Source organism: Lithobates pipiens, unplaced genomic scaffold (genome assembly GCF_037356315.1).
Source record: "Lithobates pipiens isolate NorthernLeopardFrog02 unplaced genomic scaffold, aLitPip1_a1.2 Scaffold_19, whole genome shotgun sequence".
In the NCBI taxonomy this organism is placed as follows: domain Eukaryota; kingdom Metazoa; phylum Chordata; class Amphibia; order Anura; family Ranidae; genus Lithobates; species Lithobates pipiens.
Window position 1 is genome coordinate 146,216,353 of NW_027507764.1, and position 20,955 is coordinate 146,237,307.

At 40.0% G+C, this 20,955-nt stretch overlaps 1 protein-coding gene across 2 annotated transcripts in view; it reads right to left on the minus strand.

The window, feature by feature from the left end:
• Positions 1 to 12,602: 12,602 nt before the first annotated feature.
• RFTN1 (raftlin, lipid raft linker 1) overlaps positions 12,603 to 20,955 on the minus strand; it is a 477,341-nt gene continuing 468,988 nt past the window's right edge. For both annotated transcript variants that reach the window (XM_077491379.1, XM_077491378.1), the window contains one exon: positions 12,603 to 15,476. In XM_077491379.1, the coding sequence (XP_077347505.1) occupies positions 14,961 to 15,476 (516 nt within the window). In that variant the 3' untranslated portion in view covers positions 12,603 to 14,960. The remainder of the gene's footprint in view (positions 15,477 to 20,955) is intronic.

The following is a 20,955-nucleotide window of genomic DNA, read 5'->3' on the forward strand; positions in this document are numbered from 1 at the left end:
AGTGGCTTCCCCATTCCTTGTATATGAACTTATCGAAATAAGTCAAATACGGAAACACCTTAGGTGTACGGGCTGGCTTAGGGGACCCAAAAGGGGCTGCAACTTCAGCAGAGGATCCAGCTGTATCTTGAATTTTCAGGGTATCACGCACAGCTGTGATAAGTGCTCCAACTATCGCTTTGTCTTGCGTGGACCCGGATGCGGAATCATCCTTGCTGTCCGATCGGTACTGGTCAGCGTCCTCTGACACATCAGAGCAGGGGCCGCCAGTCACTGCGGGGCCCGAGTCTGAGTCAGAACTCTCCCCAGAGGACGGGGGGCAGGGGCCATTATTTTGCCACCTTTGCGCCTGCACACCGCCTCCACCCTTGGCAACGAATGTTTCAAGGACCGCCGACAAAGCGTCCAAAGGCACTGCACTGCTTGCAGATGAGCTGGTTGCAATTGCAGGGAAGTCTGGGGAAGAAACACCAGTTTCTGATGACATGCTGACCCACCCTGTCTGCCACCCTTGGGGACTTAGGACAAGGTGCTTAATCCCACCCACCTAGCTTCTGCAGACTGAGGGGCCCCCACCGCAGGACTCCCCACCCCGACCGAGAGCTGCGCTATGCTCTTACAGGTGCCTGTGTCCAGTGTCAGCTCCCAGGTGTCCAGAGCAAAAAAAAAGAGCTGTTCAGAGGTACAGGAACCAGAACTGAGGAGACAAACCATGCTGAGGCTACAAAAAATGGCCGCCGGGTGCCCTGTATAGCAAAAAATCACAGGGAAAATGGCCGCCAAACTTCAGGAAAATGGCCACTGACCATGCTTCCCACAGATACTCACATAAAATGGCCAACCAGTAACTGTACACAGTGAATGAACAGAGATAATGGCGGCAGACAGCGCTATGGTGGCAGCACATACAGAACCCACAGACACCAGCAGAGAGATCACAGAAAGCTCAGGGACACAGCCAGCACAGCCCCCAGACAAGGATCAGAGCCCCCCAGAGGACCCCTGGCTCAGGTACACAGCAGCCAAGTCATGCGATATCCCCCACAGGGGGAGGTAAAATGGGGACAGGGAGAGAAGAGAGGGAGGAGAGGGACCCCCTAATCAACCTCCCAGGGAATGCCCAGCTACTCTGTCCCACCAAGGCAGGAAGAGCTGTACTTACCATCCGGAATGAGCTGGGGATATCCCATCACGGACCCACACCCGAGCAGTACGGGGTGGCCGCTGGCCATGGCACACTGTGACAAGGACATCTGTAGTCTGGTCATATGTGTGCCCCGGAGCATTGCACTCACCGGCCGCCCCTGGAGCCTGATGTCATGGCCGACCCAGCGCATAGCTAGGGTCTGCACATGCTCGATGGCCAGGCTGGGGAGACTACAAGGATTTATATTATCCAGCCTGTCACCCAGCCGGCTGTTGATAGCAGATCGCAGGATCTTAAAATCAGGCAAAAACAAGGCAAAACAGTAAAAAATCCCCAGGACTAAAGGTGGCGTAATAACTCTACGGTCAAGATTACTGGAGCTGTGTTCGTCAATGAACAAAAGAGAAAAATGTAAAGTCAGTCGCTACAAATACTGCAACTGCTGACTTTTAATATTACGACACTTACTTGTCCACGGATCCTGCGATGTCGGCATCCCGGCCAATTTTTCAATTGGTCTCGTGTGCTGCCGCTGCCATTCCTTGTAAGGGAAACTGGCAATGAAGCCTTGTGCCTTCACAGCCGGTTACCTACTGCGCATGCACACAGCATGCGTCTTTATGAATGAGTAACCTAAAATGACAATGAGTTCAAACTTGTGTAGCGGATGACATTTTGGACAAAATGTCATACGCATGTAAATTTAGTTTTTGCCTCAGAACAGTAGGGGTTCTGAGGGTTAATTACATAGGTTGGCCTTAACATCGGTCTGGCCAGGCTGTGTTTGGAAGTTCTGCCTGGTCATGTGAACGGTGAGGTGCACATGACAGACCAGAACCAGGTCTGGTTGGATGTTTAGGTATCAGCCTTCTTGAAACCAATCAGTGGGAGTGCCAGGGCCCGCTGAGTAGTCTGGGAAGGGGTACTTAAGAGGTGTGGGTCACGTCTTCAGAGAGAGGAGTTCGTGAGACCCATGTGGTCTGCTCTGGTTCCAGGACTGGGGTAGCCCCGTGAGGGGTCCCGGTCACGGGGTGTTCGACATCCCGCAACATGTTCCTGTTAGAGGCCCCTAGTAGACCCGTCTGGTCTGGGGTAGGGATCTGTCTGTTCCCCAGTCTCAGAACCTGCTGGTCCAAGGCGCAGTAACTGAGGGAGGTTCAAGGTGTCTGGGTGTGCTCTCGGCTTGGAGAGGCACCACAGCTCGTGGAAGTGACCGGGGAGGACTCTTTGGAGGAGGTCCGGCAGGTGGCTTCCTGGGAAGTGCCTGGTTACTGAGTTGGGAAGGACATTGACAAATTCACACTTTTCCAGTACCATTGAGGAGATGGGAAACGTTCCAGGTACTGAGGAAAAGGTTCTTGTTCACCCTTAGTTACAACTTGTACACGTTCATAGGATTGCTTCAAGTTTTGAGTCAACGTGCTGACTGCCATGATCTCTGGCTAGAGATCTGTTCAGCCTTGAAGTACCCAGCTGCGAGTGGCCACTCTCTGGGTGGAATTAGAGACTTTACTAGACCTGCAGTTCAAGGTGCCTGAGTTCTTCACCCGCGCCCTCTGTTCCCCTGCGAGACTGTGTTATTGGATGTTACTACTGCAAAATAAAACCTTTGTTAAAGGACTTTATCCGTGTCAGTGTTCAAGTCATTGGGTATCTACCCTGGGAACCCCTAGACGTGGAAGAGCAGGCCAAGAGAAGGTAACTGGCAAGCCCAATAAGTCAAGGCTGCCCAGCAAGGGTTGTGGCCCCTACACTTGTAAATCTAATACCCAAGGTGACGAAGAAAGGAGGAAGGGGCCGAACTTCTGGAGGACCTCGCTGTGGCGAGTGGTGACGGGTACCTGTCAAAAACAGGCACTTGCTCCCCTTTCTCCAGCCCATAAGGTGCCACATGTGGCAGCAGAGGAAACAAGTGGAGTGTCCCATTTTGGGTGGAACTCCGCTTTAAGCTCAAGTTGTAATAACAGCAATCCTGTAAAATTCCACATTCAAGTACTCAACCTATGCAGTATTAGTATAGCCTGTCATGCAGGAGACATATCCCCAAATACACTCATTCTAGGTGCCTTACTGTCTCTCAGACATTGATACATCATGGCCTTGGACTGGTACTAGCAGCAAGTGTCTCACAAACACCAATGACAAAACCAGCCTTGAAAGGTTAAATCTGATTGTTGATGCAGCTAACAAAGGGAGTGTGTAAATTACACAGCAAGGGCCATGGACAGTAGATTCACCCAACGTGCAAGCTGCTCTGTGAAATCCATCTTCAGTGGATAACAGATACTTTCTGACTTTTGCATTAATGCTTTGTGTTTTTTGGAGCTATCACTAGCAATTCATTGATTGATTTCACTGCCAGGAATAGCTCTTTAGCTTGTTTTGCAGCATATGTCCTATCCTTAGGGAGCCGCTCCAATTTCTAAAGCACTACTACAAATTTTCAATTATGGTAGCTATTAGCTACCAGATAGAATCTCATATATATATATATATATATATATATATTTTTTTTTTTTATAATGAAAATTGACAACATTTAATCTAGAAATAGAATGAAGTCACCATAGCAACGTAAAGAACAAATTTATTGATCAACGTAAAAATGCAGTGAGCCAGCAAAAAAAAAATAACCAACCAGTGGTCATAATTTTCCAGTACAATATTTATATTTTTATCTGCTTCGAGCATGAATAGAACAAAAGAGAAATGCAGTACATTCTGAAAGAACTCTGTCACTTGATAAACACAATATATAATGATACATAATATACTGTAGTCAAGGAGAAAAAAAAGATCCCAACGTCAATGCATACATAAATATAATTATATACATTACAGAATCACTATCTCTTTGTTGTGACAATATTGTGGCATTATAGGTTTCCCAGCAGTAAAAGAAGTAGTAAGCTGTGTGGTAACTGGATTTAGATAAAGATGGTACCATTATTGCAGAACTTGCTGCACATTATAAGGGGGGGTGGGGGGCATGCTTATCTGTTAACAATACATTCTCATTTCTGCAAACCAGTTCATTTGTTTTTATGAAATACAGGGACAATAGGATCCCTTTATTTGTTATTGGCTTTACTGGAAAGTAGGGTTGTTTTGTTGATGTTCAAAGTCAACCATGGATTTCTGGAAATGTCACTGGATAAAGTAGCAACATTTCAAAACCTAACTGGGTAACGTCAATTTGTCCAAAACCACTCTGTTCAGCCTCATAGATCTGATGTGTCACTCTGTAGCCATGTATTTGCTTCCATAGACGTTCCATAGTGTTTTGGTTATCGATTGTCTATAACCAATTTTTTTTTATAAACAAATCGTACATGGCTACATAGCCACAGCATGCCTTTCCACTATGAGGTGAAAGTTGAACCCTGTGTCATCTGAACACAGCTTGAAAAACCATTAATCAGAACATTCTTTGTTGCCATCAAGTCAACTAATCACAGTAAATGCGAAAGCCCTTAAAATTTCATTCAGACCTGCTATTTGAATGGAATCCCAAATGGATTAAACAGGTTTCATTACAATATGCACAATTTTTCCTAAACAAAAAGCACACTCACAGGTATAATTTACTTTAGTTGTAGATAAAAATGTCCATATCCTTCAAATTTTCTCATCACTACAGTCCAAAACAAACGATTATAAACCATTAGGCCATTAGATAATCAAACACATGTTATGAAAGTGAAAATTTGGGAACAAAATTTTACTGGTGTATGGTCAGCTTTACTATTTGGAGAAAGCAAAGTCATATGTGCCAGCACCAAACTGTGAAGCAGAAGAAACATGATGGAAGACGTATAATGGCAGGCCTTGGAAGCTTACTATCATTGAGTGAGCAACGAATGTCAACAGCAAGATGTCAGGACATCTGTCTGATCTAAAAGGTTTATGTAATACAATGACAATAGTCCAAATTACAAGAGCAAATGTGGGCAAAAGGTGAAAAAACAGGTAAAATATGAACCTCTCCTTGGTCCCACATGTGTTTCTCCAGCACCTCACTATTCTGATTGGAAATATGGGTCAAAATCTGCAATTTGGTGCCTTGATGGTTTTACTGCTAAAGAATTCAAAGTTTGTCTATAACCAATTTTCTTTCTTTTTTTTTTTTTTTTTTTTTTTTTTAGTTGTAGGTAGTGTGGCGAAGGATTATAAATCCTGTCTATTTTTTTCTTCTTTCCGGGCCCTGCTGGGGAGATTTCTGTTGTCATGGTGGCAACCCCCAAATAATGGGATTTTGCAAAGTAATAGGAAATCCCAAATTTTATTTTTATCATTAAAACAGGATATGAGGGGAAACTTTCCAATGGGAACACCTGTTATAATTGGAGCTGTCTAGGAAGGGATTTCCTTCACTTTGGAGAGGTTTCCTGTCACTTACAGCTGTGCTTCCAGAAGATTGTTAATTTTCCCCAAATATTGCATGCAATACTGAAAATTTCAATTCACTATACCTTTATGTGGTATTTGCCTCAAAAAGCAAAAGGGTAAATACTTCATAAAACAGTGTTAAAGTCAATTCACTAGGGAAATAAATGAATAATTGCACAAGTTAAATAAGTAATGGTCCAGGCATGCAATGCTGAAGGAATGTAAAAACATAATAGCCAATTTAGTGATAATACTTTAATTTTTCACAAATATATTTTTAGATATCTTTGGCGAAAATATTCACAGTACTGAATTGGATTAGGAATAGGCAAGTATTCTTACAAAGGTGTGGAACTAGAGCTGCTAGAAGATGGGTGTCATCAATCTGAAGTATTGGCAGATGGATACCAGAGTGAGACTTTGAAGAACATCAATGGGGGAGATTTACTAAAAATGGAGCACAGAGAATCTGGCGTAGCTGTGCATAGTAACCAATCAGCTACTAGGTGTTCTTGTCAAAGCTTTATTGAACAAGCTGAATTTAGAAGCTGATTACTATTGGTTACTATGAACAGCTGCACCAAAATCTCTGGGCTCCAGTTTTAGTAAATCTTCCCCAAAGGCTATTCTCTATTCTCTAGCAAGAAAAAACAGACATGTCCAGAAATATAGCAATGAATTTGCCAAATGTCACAGCAAAAATTACTTTAAAGAACTAAAGGCAAAACCTTTTTATTTCTATTTTGGATATAGCAAGGTAGGGTTAGAACCCCCATCAGTATTTTTTCTTTTTTTGCCAGCTGTGTCCCATTGGGGAGATTTCCCCTCTGTTAGTGTTCCAATGTCAACCCACAATATGGGATTTTCTTTCACTTTTAATGATATGGGAAAAACTGTTGAAATAGAGAGAGTGGATCTCTCTAACAGGGGCCTAGACAGCAATAAAAACTGATAAGTGTTCTAATCCCTCTCTGCTGTTTTCATCCCAGTGGATATAATGTCATGCGATAAAATGCGGATTGGTCCCATGAGATAAATCCTGAAAATTTCAATGAAATAAATCATGCCTTATTTTATGAGCGTTTTTTAGTGAATGGAATTTTTTTGGGAAAAACACAAGGTATTTTACCACAGATCTTAAAGCGGTACATACCACTCCATTAATGGAGCCCCCGGTCCCTAAAAAAACACAGATGGCAATACAAATCTGTTTAGCCATTCCCTACTCTATCCAAGGCTGAAAAAAAGTTTTGGCTATATGTCCAATCTTAGCACAACTGGGTAAATACAGGCTAGGGTGGGAAATCTTGGAAATTGTTTTTTAACCGTATTGCACTGATAATAATTTGGTACATTTGCATATGGGAAAACGTACTCCAATAAAATAGTGCAGATAGCACAATGGGCAAATGTAAATGGCTTAAATATTTACCATATAGAAGTCTTATCAGTTTTGCAACTTGTCTTGTGTTTGTTGTCTGTCTAATGCTGGCCATATGCAAAACCAATTTCAACAAATTTGTGATTGCATAATTGGCAGAATCCATCATGGCAACCTACCACAAACCTACCAAACCATGAAAGATCTACGCTATTGGTGGTAGGTTTCCTTAATTAGTGGAATGCTTTTGTGGCCAAAACTAGCAAAAAAAGTCACAAAACCGCATTAGTATGTAAAATATATATATATATATATATATATATATATATATATATATATATATATATATATATATATATATATATATATATATATATATATATTTCATGTATATAATTTAGCTTTCATCAATGGATAGATGTCAGTCTTATGAATGAAACAGTTGGAATAAGTCACAGTAGGAACACTAGATTTTAGCGAACTTGTGGGTTTAATACTGGGTCTTATTTAACAAATTAGGTATACAGGTATACAGTATCTTCTCTGCCATATCATTACTGAACAAATGATCTAAACAATCAAGGTCAGTCAGAAAAAAGTATGTGAACTTTTTGGATAACATTCTAAAATGGGAGTAACTGGAAGGTATTTAAATCAATGGGTCTGCTACTCCATTCAATCCAGGTGTGGGTTTGATGCATTCTGCCATCTTTAAAATCACAGAATTATGGCAACCCGCTCTTCAAAGAATTGTTTTGAAGTGCATTATGCCCTGATCGAAAGAGATTTCAGAAGACTTCAGAAGAATAGTTGTGTTGTTAGGAATCATGAAACTAGAAAGAGTAACAAAGGGTTTTGAAAGGTTTGAGTAGTAGATATGCTGATAGTATATAAATGGATGAAATGTAGCACCACTTACTACCCAAGATTGGACACTACAAACATCAGTCACAATGTATAATTCTCAAACAGAAAAAGCAAACCTATCTGTAGTTTTACAAGTCTGCGTTAATGCAATCCTGACGTATTACAACAAAGACAGTATATTTTTCTAATGTACCTTATTATTAGTATACAAAGTCCATGAGCGCCACTTATGTGACAATGCCTAGGCTTAGTCTCTCAAGGTCTGCCTGAGAAAGGCCTGCTGGGGGAATTATGCAATTTAATGAAATAAAGGTTTAACTCTGTACAGGCATACCCCACTTTTAAGTACACAGTGGGGTTTATTTACTAAAGCTCAAAAGTGCAAAATCAGGCTCACTTCTGCATAGAAACCAATGAGCTTCTAACTCCAGCTTGTTCAATTAAGCCTTGGTAATAAAACTGGAAGCTCAGAAGTGAGCCTGATTTTGCACTTTCCAGCTTTAGTAAATAAACCCCATTATGTACTTAAAAGTGGGGTATGCCTGTATCATATGTACACAATGTCACTGTTAACAAACAAAAACCTATATGCCAACCTCTGTAGCTGCAGGCATTTTGAAGAAATTCACAACTGCACAGCTATCTCAACTTCTTTACCTTTTTTTCCATATGGAGAGCAAAATCTTGGCAGCCTGTCAGCATACTGATGTAAACAAACAGCAAGTGGTTCTGAACTGACTGAAATCTGAATTTAGAGTCTTTATTGTAATCTTTAAGGATAAACATGATCATAATACATGCAACTAAAGAGGTCTGCGATGGCTTGTTTTAAAGCTCCTTTATTGCTTGTTAAGAATGTGTAATAGTCTGGGCACAGATGCATTTAAAACCTCATTCAAAGGGTTCGCCTGCATTTGTTTTAGGTAAAACATGAGTTTAGTCAGCAGTGCCGCGCATTCATTTCATTAGGCAGGGCGTTTTGGGAGTAGTGTTCCCAAACTGCCCCAAGGATTCCGCTTGCAGGACTTTGCAGAACGTCCAACAAGCGCACCGCTCCAGGGTGAAAAGTCACATTGAAATGAATGAGGCAGTGGTTTTCAGTATTTAGTTAGAGGCTATTTCTAGTGCTAAAACGCCTGAAAACCGCCTCAGCGTGAAAGCAGCCTAAAGGTCTTCTTACATCTGTGCAGTTACCTTGCAGTAGTTTAGGAGTTGATTTACTAAAGACAAATGGGCTGTTTAATTTTGCAAAGGGAATTTGCAAGGGTATTTTCCCTAAAGCTTAGTGAATGAGGTGAAGATCTGCTAACTTTAATCATCCAATCATGTGCAAGCAAAAATGCATTTTTTTAAAAAAATTTCCTTGCTCATGATTGGGTATTCTTTGCAAAGTGAACTTCCACACCATTTAATAATCTCTGGTGAAAATTCCCCCCGCAAAATGTAACTTTGCTTGCTTCTTTTGTTGGTTGAACTAGATGGACATGTGTCTTTTTTCAACCTAACTATGTAACTATGTAAAGCGAACAGCCTATAGGCATACCCCACTTTTAAGTACATAATGTGGTTTATTTACTAAAGCTGGAAAGTGCAAAATCAGGCTCACTTCTGCATAGAAACCAATTAGCTTCCAAGTTTTATTACCAAAGCTTAATTGAACAAGCTGGAGTTAGAAGCTCATTGGTTTCTATGCAGAATTGAGCCTGATATTGCACTTTTGAGGTTTAGTAAATAAACCCCATTGTGTACTTAAAAATGGGGTATGCCTGTATTTGCCTTTAGTAAACTGACCCCTTAATGTTTATAATATGTTACCACATACTGTACACTTTCACATGTACATGCATAATGTACATATTGTTATGTACTTTAGCACATAGTTTTGTTAATGCATTGTAAAAACTGTGTGGAAAAACTAATAATGCTTAACATCAATGACACATGCATACTATGAAGATGTTTAAAATTGTAGTCAAGAACACTGCAAACTAAGTTTTTCACAAACATACTACATTGATGTGAACATTTTTCCATACAGGTACATGGGGTTTCTGCAATAAATGCATAGCTGTGCAAGGGCACTTAGTAATGATGGGGTCCCCAGGAATCTAACAGACATACAGTACATACACAAGAATTTAAAAACTAGAAGTGATCATTTCTCTTTCTTCGAATGTTAGATCTCAGCAAACCAAACTACCCTTTAACCAGTTGATGTTTTCCATGTGTATTAGCTGTCAGTATTTATGATGCAGTGGTGGTGGTGGTGGGGGCGGGGGGGGGGGGGGAGGGCACAGACACAGCAAGGCTTCCATTCACTCCCCATGGCAAAAAGCAGGAAAATCATGCTCCAGGGCCAGGCTGGGGATGGGGTGGATGCAGCTGACTCTGATTCTCAGCTGCATGCTGAGAGGTGAGTCCAGCTGTCAGTGAAGTTGGTGGGAGGATCAAGACAATATTGTCAAGATCCTTCCAAAGCTGCTCTACCCTGTCAGCTGATAGTGGCTCTGGGTTACAGAAGAACAAAAGTAAGTGTACTCACGAGAGAAGTATGGTCAAAAAAGCTTTAGCCATATTTTTCTTTTAAGCAACTTTTGAAGTTTGCAAGAGGACTTTCTTGACCTGTCATCATATATAGCAACAGCATAAATGAAAAAAAAAAAATTATAGTTAAAAGCAGTCCTTAAAGTGGGATGCCCCCTAAAAAAAAAAAAAAATTTAAGTCAGCAGCTACAAATACTGCAGCTGCTGACTTTTAATAATCGGACACTTACCTGTCCCATGGTCCAGCAATGCGGGGGAATGAAGCCCCCCCTCGTTCCCCGCTCCGCACGCAGCGCCGTCACTCTTACTGTGGGCACCCACTGCGCATGTGCGAGCAGCGCAGGGCGCCGTGATACACCGCACAGTCATCTGGGACACGTGACAGGTCCCAGATGACTGTGCGGCGCGAGGGGAAGTGATGTCGCTAGCCCGGGCAAGGAATAAGGCAGACTACGAGGGACCCCCTAGCAACAGGTATTTAGAGGTGAGTAATTTTTTTTTTCCCAATTATTTATTTATTTATTTTTAAGAATTTTAAACAATTTTTTATTTTTTGGTGGCAACACCACTTTAAAGTGGTTTTGTACAGAAAATTGCAAGTTCATCTTATTCAAATGGCTTTGGAACATAGATGCAGTTATGACCATTGAAATAAAATAATATGCAGTATTTACCTTTTATTTTTAATGTTTATGCCGACTTCTGGGCTCTCCTCCCGTGGGAGTAGGCGTGTTTATCGGCTTCACAATGGTCCCTGGGAACTTTTTTAGCTATTTCCCAGGAATCCATGGGGGACACAGTCAAGCCGAAATTGCCATTTTGAAAGTGGGCAGGCAGCTCTATCAGCCATTACCACTATAGCACAGGAGGCAAAAGGAAGGAAAACAAAGAGGACACTCAATGAGCATGTGCGAGATGGAGCGGTGGATGCTGGGAGCTCAGTGTCATCGCATCCAGGAAGTAAATGCCTGTGGGCTTCAAACGCCCACAGTGAAAATGGAAACCGCCGGACTGCTTTTTTAAAAGTTTTCCTTAGCAACGAAATCGTCACGCCGGGGGTTAAAAAGACGCCGATCGTGGCTGCAAAGACCCGGTAGGAATCGCCCAACAGTGACACAGGTTAAAAAAAAAAAAAACGGCAGTGGAATCCCGCTTTAAGCTCCAGTCAAGTAACTTTGCCTAGGCTGATGATGTCATGAGTCTTCTACAGGCCAGAGGAAGCTTTCCTCAGTAGTTTCCTTTCCCTTCGGAATCAGATTGCAACATTGTAATTTTGGAGCAAGTAACCTGCATCAAAGAGCTGAGCTGTGTTGGACATGTGTGAACAAAGTTGCGAAATTTACACACAACAGAATTTACATTGTTGTGCCATTACTGAACCCACATCTTAGTCCAGAAAGAAGCTGCTGACATTGGATAGTCCCTGAACAAAGGTGGCTTTGTTCTTCTCAAGAGAAAAGATTAAAACATTTTCAAAGGGGAACTGTGATCTCTGAGATGAGTAATGCTTTACCTAACATGCAAAATATATGTTATGCTAGGTTCACTGCCAGCTAAATTAAGGTTAGTGTATAGGTTTAAACAAACCAATTATCATAAGGGGATTCAGTGTTAGAGCTAACTAAATGATGTGCAATGACCAGCTGAGCTGATTCCTACAACACAGATAACCAGCCAAATTGTGCTTCCTACAAGCAATGAGGTTCATTTACTAAAAAAGTAGAGAATGTTCACTTAAATGAAATTAAAATGTGTATCTAAGGATTGGTAGGCTGCAATATATTCAGTTTTTGTTTCTGGGTTTAGAGACACTTTTATTTAACTTAGTGAATACGGTGAAGCGAAGTGAAAATTCACTCTGCAAAGAATACATAGGCATGTGCAAAGTGAACATGTTCTACTCCTTTAGTAAATTCCTGAATGTTTAGCGTTATCTGGCGTTCTCGTCTAAGATCCCTTGCACACTGATGGTTTAGATTTTTCTCTGCAGCATCCTGACATATCAGAGAAAAGAAGAAAAGTGTTAAAAGATGTATTTTCTGAATGTCTACGTAAACTTGAAGAGTAGTAGACTGTCATACATCTGATCATGCAGAAGAGTTAGCAATCAGAGCAATCGTGTGGAAATCAAATATGTCAATGAATATATTTACACCAATAAAATCCTGACAGCTTCTAGACATAACTGATAACATAATCTACATAATCGTAATACTGTGCTACCTAGATTTGTGCTCTTTTATGATGTGAATTAAGTGGGAAAAAGCAATGTCATATGTGTTCTTAAGTGATTTATTTCTAACATAAACCATACAGATATAAATACTAATAAGTACATCTTTTTATAAAATATGGACATAATCTATAGAAAGGAAAATCATTTTTATTAATCCATTGACTATCATTCTGCTTGTGGGCCTACAGAATACACAACAGCACATGAGAGCTATGCCTGAGCTGACAGAGCATGGAACTATATATTTACTATGCTTTTTCTGTATAGCAGGGAATAAATTCTGTTATATAGAAACATTTCAGATTTGCGTGATTTCCAAATCTAAGTAAAATATACATTTGTGATATAAAACATTCTCCCTTGGCTTCTCAGAACTTTGCTTGTTCACTGCATTTCCACAAAATGTCTCTTAGCTGTTGCTGGTCAGATGCTGTTTAGTGTAATATATCTTTCCATAATAAGTAACAGTTATGAGTACCCAGACACTGCGATTTGTCTTTATCTCAGGCTATGGAATTAAAGTACAGCTCCAGCTCCAGTCATTTTTAAGATAGATTGGAGAAGTGTTAAAAGCTCTGCCAGGTGTGCTGTGTCTCAGTTGGGTAAAACTTTCATATCTTGGGTAAAGGATATGAGAGGAAATCTTCAGAGGACTTGGACAGCAACAACAAAAACCTGAATATATGGATGGTATGAACTGGATCTCTGTTCAGTTTTACATTGTAGAGTAGAATCTGCTTTGTAAAATGCATTAGCTCTACTCGGGCAGCCCTCAAACACAAAGGGGTCTCGAAAAGCACCTTGAACAAGATCCAGAAGTTTAGAAGAAACAAGACAACATACTAATGGTTTTGAACATATTGTTTATTTCATGTTTACATTTTAGAGTGAAAATAAAACATGTTTCGGGTGATTGCACAGTACTTTATCAGGGTTTGAGATGCAGTTTAGGATAAAAAAAAAGACAGACTCTGAAAAAATTTCTAGGATATGGCATACAGTTGTTACTTCTTTTCAAAGCAGGCTGTAGCAACATCTCCACAGCCAGCTGCTGAGTCCTGCTTTGAAAAAAGGAACAATTTGCACCTACAAGTCTGCCGTGTTTTAATTTAAACAGCAATTCAAGCTCTGATAAAGAGAGCACTTTAACATGAAATGTGGGACTTTTATTACCCTGGATTTGTATAATGAAATAATCAATACTAGGCCCCAAAAAGTTTTGGTATGTCATTCCAGTTTCTTCTAAACTCCAGCAATAAAACCCAAACTGCGCATCTAACCCTTCTCCACTCTATTCAAAAATGTGGCTGAAGTTCTAATTTAATAACTTTTCAGTGTAACACTAGAAATACACTTTAATAAGTAAATATAACTCTTAACAAAATGTTATTTTCTACCCGATTGCAAATGGCGTATGAATCTCTAATCATACCAAAGCCCCTCACACAGACTAAACTCCGCATGTGCTGAATAGAACCATATGAAACAATAAACACCAATGTTCGTATACCTGATAGCTATCTTTTCAGTACAGTATAACTCTTTGTACAAAACAGTAAACAAAACTATATCAAAATAATATGAAGTGCAACTATATGCAAAACGCTGCATACAAAACAGTTTCGATAGTTACCTGTGCAGGAAATTTAAGCATTTATAGATCTATATAAATATATCTAAAGTGTGCTAAAGCAGGAATGGGACATTTTAATTTTATAATGTGTTTTGGCTGTTGCATGTAGCTCATATGAGAGCAATTGTCTCTTTTTTTTTTTTTTTTTTATATATTAAAGAAAAAAAATATTTTACATGTTCCAATGACCACATGATAAACAAGCCATAAAGTTCCAACTGCAACTGTTCTACAACTCGCAAAGTACTCAGTAGATTTAGATCAACAATAGGTAGCAGAAGGGCTCCTCTTCCACTCTAATCAAACCCAGTATTTTTTTTTTTCATTCTATATTTGGACATTGTTCATCCTCACTATCAACTGCTTTTATAAGTGTAGCCATATACAGTAATAGCAATAACTACTTTCAACCTATTTGTAAGTATAGAACAGAGCAACCTGTTGGATTTCAGTCCAGCAGGTATCCCAAAACCTGTTTTGGGGCTCCTTGATTGTCATATATGTAATACATTCTACCTAGAACCACTGTTTTGTGTCTGGAGACCAAATGGTGACAGTCAGTGACACATGTGGCCTAATCTAGGAATGTGATGAGCACCAGGTTAGCAAATGAACTGGGTTTTCAAAAGCACCAAAAAGTATTGACAGCAGCTACCTAAATTATACATTCAGCCCTTGGAATGCCCGAACCAGTTGCTGATGGAACCTTAGGATGTAATAGTACAGAAACAGCTGAAGGTACAAAGCATTGAATAATTGGTACTTATGAACATACAATAGCATGATCAGTGTTGAAGTGCTCTGTAAGTCCTGTAAAAGGTGGTTCTTCTTGGAGGTGTTCCCCTGTGTTGATATTTGTGTCACCTTCAGCTGCACTTGTGGCTGCTTCCCTTACATCACTCACAGCGTCATCATCTGTCAACCTTTCTTGAGAATGTTGAGTCTTATCAATATCTCCTTCTTTTTCTGCCTTTGTGGTTTCTGTGATCTCTTCAACTGTTGGTGGACAATTAGCATTGGTATCACGAATTACTGGTGATTCTTCAACTTCTTCTTTCTTCAGCTGGGCCACTACTTCACTGTGGAGGCCATCGCTCTGGTTATGATAGATGTTTCCATCAGTTTGGTGATTGATATGTACCTGTACTGTGTCATCTATTTTCACTTGTTCTTCGTTCTTCTTGTTTCTGTCTGATTCTTTGTCCTTAGAATTAACTTTTCCTTTCCCCTTTCTTGAGTGCTTGCTGTGCTTTTCATCTCTTGAAAATCTCCAATGAAACTGAAATGAGCAAGTAGACACATTTGTGTGAATTAATGAAGGAAAATTATCAAAGGGAACTTTGATCAATTCATTTAAAAGTGGTTAATTGGAAATTTGCAAATGCCATTGACCTGTGTCGAGGAATAATAATAATACTGGATACAATAGCAAATAACTAATAATGGACTTTAACAGTCACCAATATAGACATTTTTGTCTAAAACGTATACATTGATTAATCATACAGGAAAAAATGTATACTTTAAAAAAAAAATTGTCCCTCCAGCAAATATAAATACAAATCACGTGACATTATTAATCCTGCAACTTCCTCATCCTGCAGTATATCACCAATCATACATTAATACCAAAAGGTCATCTCAAAGTCATCAATGCGTACAGTGAGCAGAACCTTTCCCAACACGTTTTCTAGGCATGTATTTTAGGGGTATAATTGCCAGGATGATGCCATAGTAAAGGCAGACAATATAAAAAAAAAACATATGATGTTTACAAACAGTATGCACTCAGCCAACAAGGGTGAACCAATAGGTTCCAAGGGATGAAAGAAGAAATTGGAAAGTGGACATCAACTCATCAAAAAACCCATGGAGCTTAGAAGCATAAATATGGTCTAAATGATTCATGTGTACCCATACTCTACAGTGATTGGATTGCAAGGGTTAAATGTTGGTAAATGACACAAGCCAAAGAACTTTGCAAATACATATAATGACATAATAATTGTAATAGTATATGGGAGAGATGCTGCATCACTTCTGTCCAAATATTTTATTGGGCTAGTAATGGCACAGCTGGCTTTGGTAACCCCTTTAAAATATAAAATTAGTTTTATAAACTAAGCCAATGGTTTCTTGTGCCTGAAGCTTCCTATTCGGTCCGACTTGGGCAGTTCCTACAGTTTTATGTTAATTATAGTTGCTGCCTTCCTTTATTCTAGTTAAAATCAAAGTAAGTAGGGTCTGCTATATTGGATACTGGGCAATTTGATCAGTTTGTTGAGCCCTTGGTTATAACGGCACTCCTTTCTATACATAGAATATGTTTTACAAGCTGTATTTCACATAGTTTCACATTTTTAGCATAAATCAGACCAAAGCTTTTTTTTTTTTTTTTTTTTAAAGGCACTACCCAAAACATGAAAACACTTTAAGGGAATTGCACATTTTAAGAATTATGACAATTTTGCTCATTAAATTTCTGCTTCCGCCAGCTATTTCATATTTACTATTCACTTCCCCAAAACATGTCGCCTAACAGACGAACCAGCTCTGTGAATAATATTCAAATTTGACTTTTTGCTAAAAGTCAACAGCTAAAGTCCTCATTTCCATCAACTACTCCTTTAGCCACAGCAGCATGCAAAGAGCAGTTGACACATGAGTGTCACAGGATGGACAGAGCTGTCTATAACTTGTAGGCTATCACTGCTAATTCAGCTTCATAAAACTACTTAACAGCTTGCTGTCCTTGTCGTCACCCTTCAGCATATTACTCATGTGTTTATCCCTTATATTTCATGGTAATTTTGCAAAAATTTGCAAGCTGATAGAGTTGAGGGATCCAGCAGCAGATACACATAATGCATTTCATTGGTTCAAGGACACCATTTCCTCAGGTTCTGTGAAACTGTATCAATGTATGAACCCAAAAAATGCATTGATAGGGTGGGGACAAGGATGGCAAACTGTGAAACATTTTTAAAGCTTTGTGATAATGCATGGGCCATTGTTGGCCAGAAGATTATGTATGGGAGTTCTTCAAAAAGTTTTATAACTTTTTAACTCTATCAAATATAAAAAAGTGGGCAAACTTTTTGGGGGCTCCAGCAGCAGATACACATGATATGTTTCATTGGTTCAAGGACACCATTTCCTCAGTTTCTGTGAAACTGTATCAATGTATGAACCCACAAAAAGCATGGATAGGGTGGGGACAAAGATGGCAAACTGTGAAAAAAATGTTTTGCTTTGTGATAATGCATGGGCCATTGTTGGCCAGAAGATTATGTATGAGGGTTCTTTAAAAAGATTTTTTACTTTTTAACTCTAGCAAATATAAAAAAGTGGGAAAACTTTTTGAGGGCTCCAGCAGCAGATACACATAATGCGTTTCATTGGTTCGAAGACACCATTTCCTCAGTTTCTTTAAAACTGTATCAATGTATGAACCCACAAAATGCTTGGATAAGGTGGGGACAAGGATGGCAAACTGTGAAACAATTTTTAAGCTTTGTGATAATGCATGGGTCATTGCTAGCCAGAAGATTATGTATGGGAGTTCTTCAAAAAGTTTTATAACTTTTTAACTCTATCAAATACAAAAAAGTGGGGGAATTTTTTGGGGGCACCAGCAGCAGATACACATGATGCATTTCATTGGTTCAAGGATACCATTTCCTCAGTTTCTGTGAAACTATCAATGTATGAACCCACAAAAAGCATGGATAGGGTGGGGACAAGGATGGCAAACTGTGAAACAATTCTTTTTTTTTGTGATAATGCATGGCCCATTGTTGGCCAGAAGATTATGTATGAGTGTTCTTTAAAAAGATTTTTTAAGTCTTATCAAATATAAAAAAGTGGGAAAACTTTTTGAGGACCCCTTGTATTTTAAGGATCTAATGATCAAATTTTTAGATGTATAAGAATAAAAATATATGAAGTTTTAACAATAGTGTTTAAAGCGGAGTTCCAGTCATTTTTGTGTTCATTAAAAGTCAGGCGTGTGTCATGTCCCAGAAGATTTCAGGGAGGGAGGAAGAGGGGACAACCTCTGCTCAGACCACGAAAGTGGAAGTGGGTGCGTGTCAAAACTAGGTACCCACCCCCCCCAAAAAAATTACATGCTAAATGTGGCAAGGGGGGGGAGTGCTTAAAGCAGAACTTCATCTTGAGGGTGCCTTAACCACTTGCTGACCACCGCATGTACATTTACGTTGGCAGAATGGTACGGCTGGGCAAATGGGCTTACAGGTACATCCCTTTGAAATTGCAGCCATGTGGTCACGTGAGCGCCGCCTGGCGGCACATGCGCAAACCCTGCCGGGAGCTACGTCAGTAGGATCGCGGGTCCCACAGACTCGATGTCCATGGGGATACCCGCGATCTCCTCACGGAGCTGAAGAACGGGGAAATGCTAATGTAAACAAGCATCTCCCAGTTCTGCCTAGTGACAATGTCACTGATCATAGCTCCCTGTGATCGGGAGCTATGATCAGTGATGTATCACACACAGCCCCTTCCCCTAACAGTTAGAATCACTCCCCAGGACACACTTAACCCCTTCCTATCCAGCTAGTGGTTAACCCCTTCACTGCCAGTGTAATTTTTACAGTAATCAGTGCAATTTTATAGCACTGATCACTGTAAAAATGACAATGGTGTCAAAAATGTGTCGAAATTGTCCGACGTGTCCGCCATAACGTCGCAGTCCCGATAAAAATCGCAGATCACCGCCATTACTAGTAAAAAAATAAAATAAATAAAAATGCCATAAAACGAACTCCTATATTGTAGATGCTATAACTTTTGCGCAAACCAATCAATAAACGCTTATTGCGTTTTTTTAAATGAAAAATATGTAGAAGAATACGTATCGGCCTAAACCGAGGAAAAATTTTTTTTATATATTTTTGGGGATATTTATTAGAGCAAAAAGTAAAATATAATGCGTTTTTTTCGAAATTGTCGTACAAAAAATAAAAACTGCAGAGGTAATCAAATACCACCAAAAGAAAGCTCTATTTGTGGGAATAAAGGACGTCAATTTTGTCTGTGAGCCACGTTGCACGACCACGCAATTGTCAGTTAAAGTGACGCAGTGCCGAATCGCAAAATGTGCTCTGGTCTTTGACCAGCAAAATGGTCCGGGGCTTAAGTGGTTAAATGTCTCATGTATTTTTAGCCTTTTCGTGTTCATACTGTGAGAGATGCTGCTGCAAAACTGTGCAACCTCAGCAACTTATGTAGCGGGGACATAATTGTGTATTAATGTAGTTATGTTTATATCAATGTTAAATCTGTGGACATTGCAATGGCTCAGTTTGTTTGGAGCCATCTACTGACACAATCTGGTAATGCACAGATATGATGATTTTAAAACACAAAAGACTTTCATAGGGAGTGAAGTTTGTTTTAATAAGAGGTTTGACCTTTGTTACCCAGGAGTCTGTGTGACCTACCCATGAACACTCTGATATGCAGTGCATGCTGGGTAAGGGATAAAGGGAGCTACAGTGGCCATATTTGGCCTATTGGGAACACACTGCCTGCCTTTGCGGAACTGTGTGGAAGGTTCTCGGACACACTGACTGACAGTCACCGCGAAGTGCAAACCGGACCATTTGCGAGGTGACTTGAAGGAGCCTGAGAGCTGGTGATCGGATTGACGAGGTTCGGAGATGCTGGTTGGAGTAGCAGAGGACCGGATCCAGTCGGCGGAGCGACACAGAGCATCTGGCCCAGTCTAAGCGGGAGCAAGCTGCAGTTATCGGTCCAAAGCCATCACCCTGAACTCTGATCCAGTTGGTTACGGCCCACCATTTAATACTATTGCACACAGTCTTACTCACAGGCCTTGCTGGAACCTGTTGTTCCACAGAAGTTAAACTGAGCAACTGACATTTAGTAGGCTTGAGGCCCTGTTCACTTTAGCGCCCAAGTGTGGTTACAAGTTCCTGGAGTTATACCTGGAGTATTCTGAGTTAACTTTCTTCACTTACCCCTTTGTAGTACAATTACCTGAGGAACCATTTAAGCTAGCGAACAAAGAAGATAAAGGAGGAAATACTTTAAGTGAGGCCTCACGTAGACTTTAAGTAAGGGGAGCTCCGAGGTCTAGATAATAACATACTTGCATATTGTTTATTGTATCTGACTGTTGATTCATGTTGTACTGACGTTCTACGTTGGCAATCCCTGTAATCACTTGTGTTATACTTTCAGTAAAATTATTTCTGGTTAAGAGTACAAGTGTGTGGTCTACTGTCTTTCCCCACTAGGTGGAGCCAGAGGATCCTGAGGGATCGAAACAGGTACCTTATACTGTTTATATTATACTGTATTATTATTGCACCACAGCTGTGCCAAGGGGACAGAGTTACACACAAAGGGGGTTTCTCAGAAGAGTGCAGGCCCAACTCAAATTAGCAGCTCCTTCGGGGGTCAGTGCTACACTTATATTTAGGGTGACTATAGAGTGAGTCACCACTAGGGCAGTAGTAAGAAAATCCAGGATTGAATTAGAAAAACCATTTTTTTGTAAATTCAGGTCATTTTCAGTTCACTTTAGGGAAATGGACTACTTTCGTATGTGGAAACAGAATTTTCTGTTTCAGTCTATATGCTCTATATTTACTCCCAGTACAATACCCATCATAAGTTAAGATTCCATTATCAGCTTGCCACTACCCCATTAAAAGCTAAAGATTGTGCAATTATTCATGATTAAAACTTTAATCATGAATAATTACAAA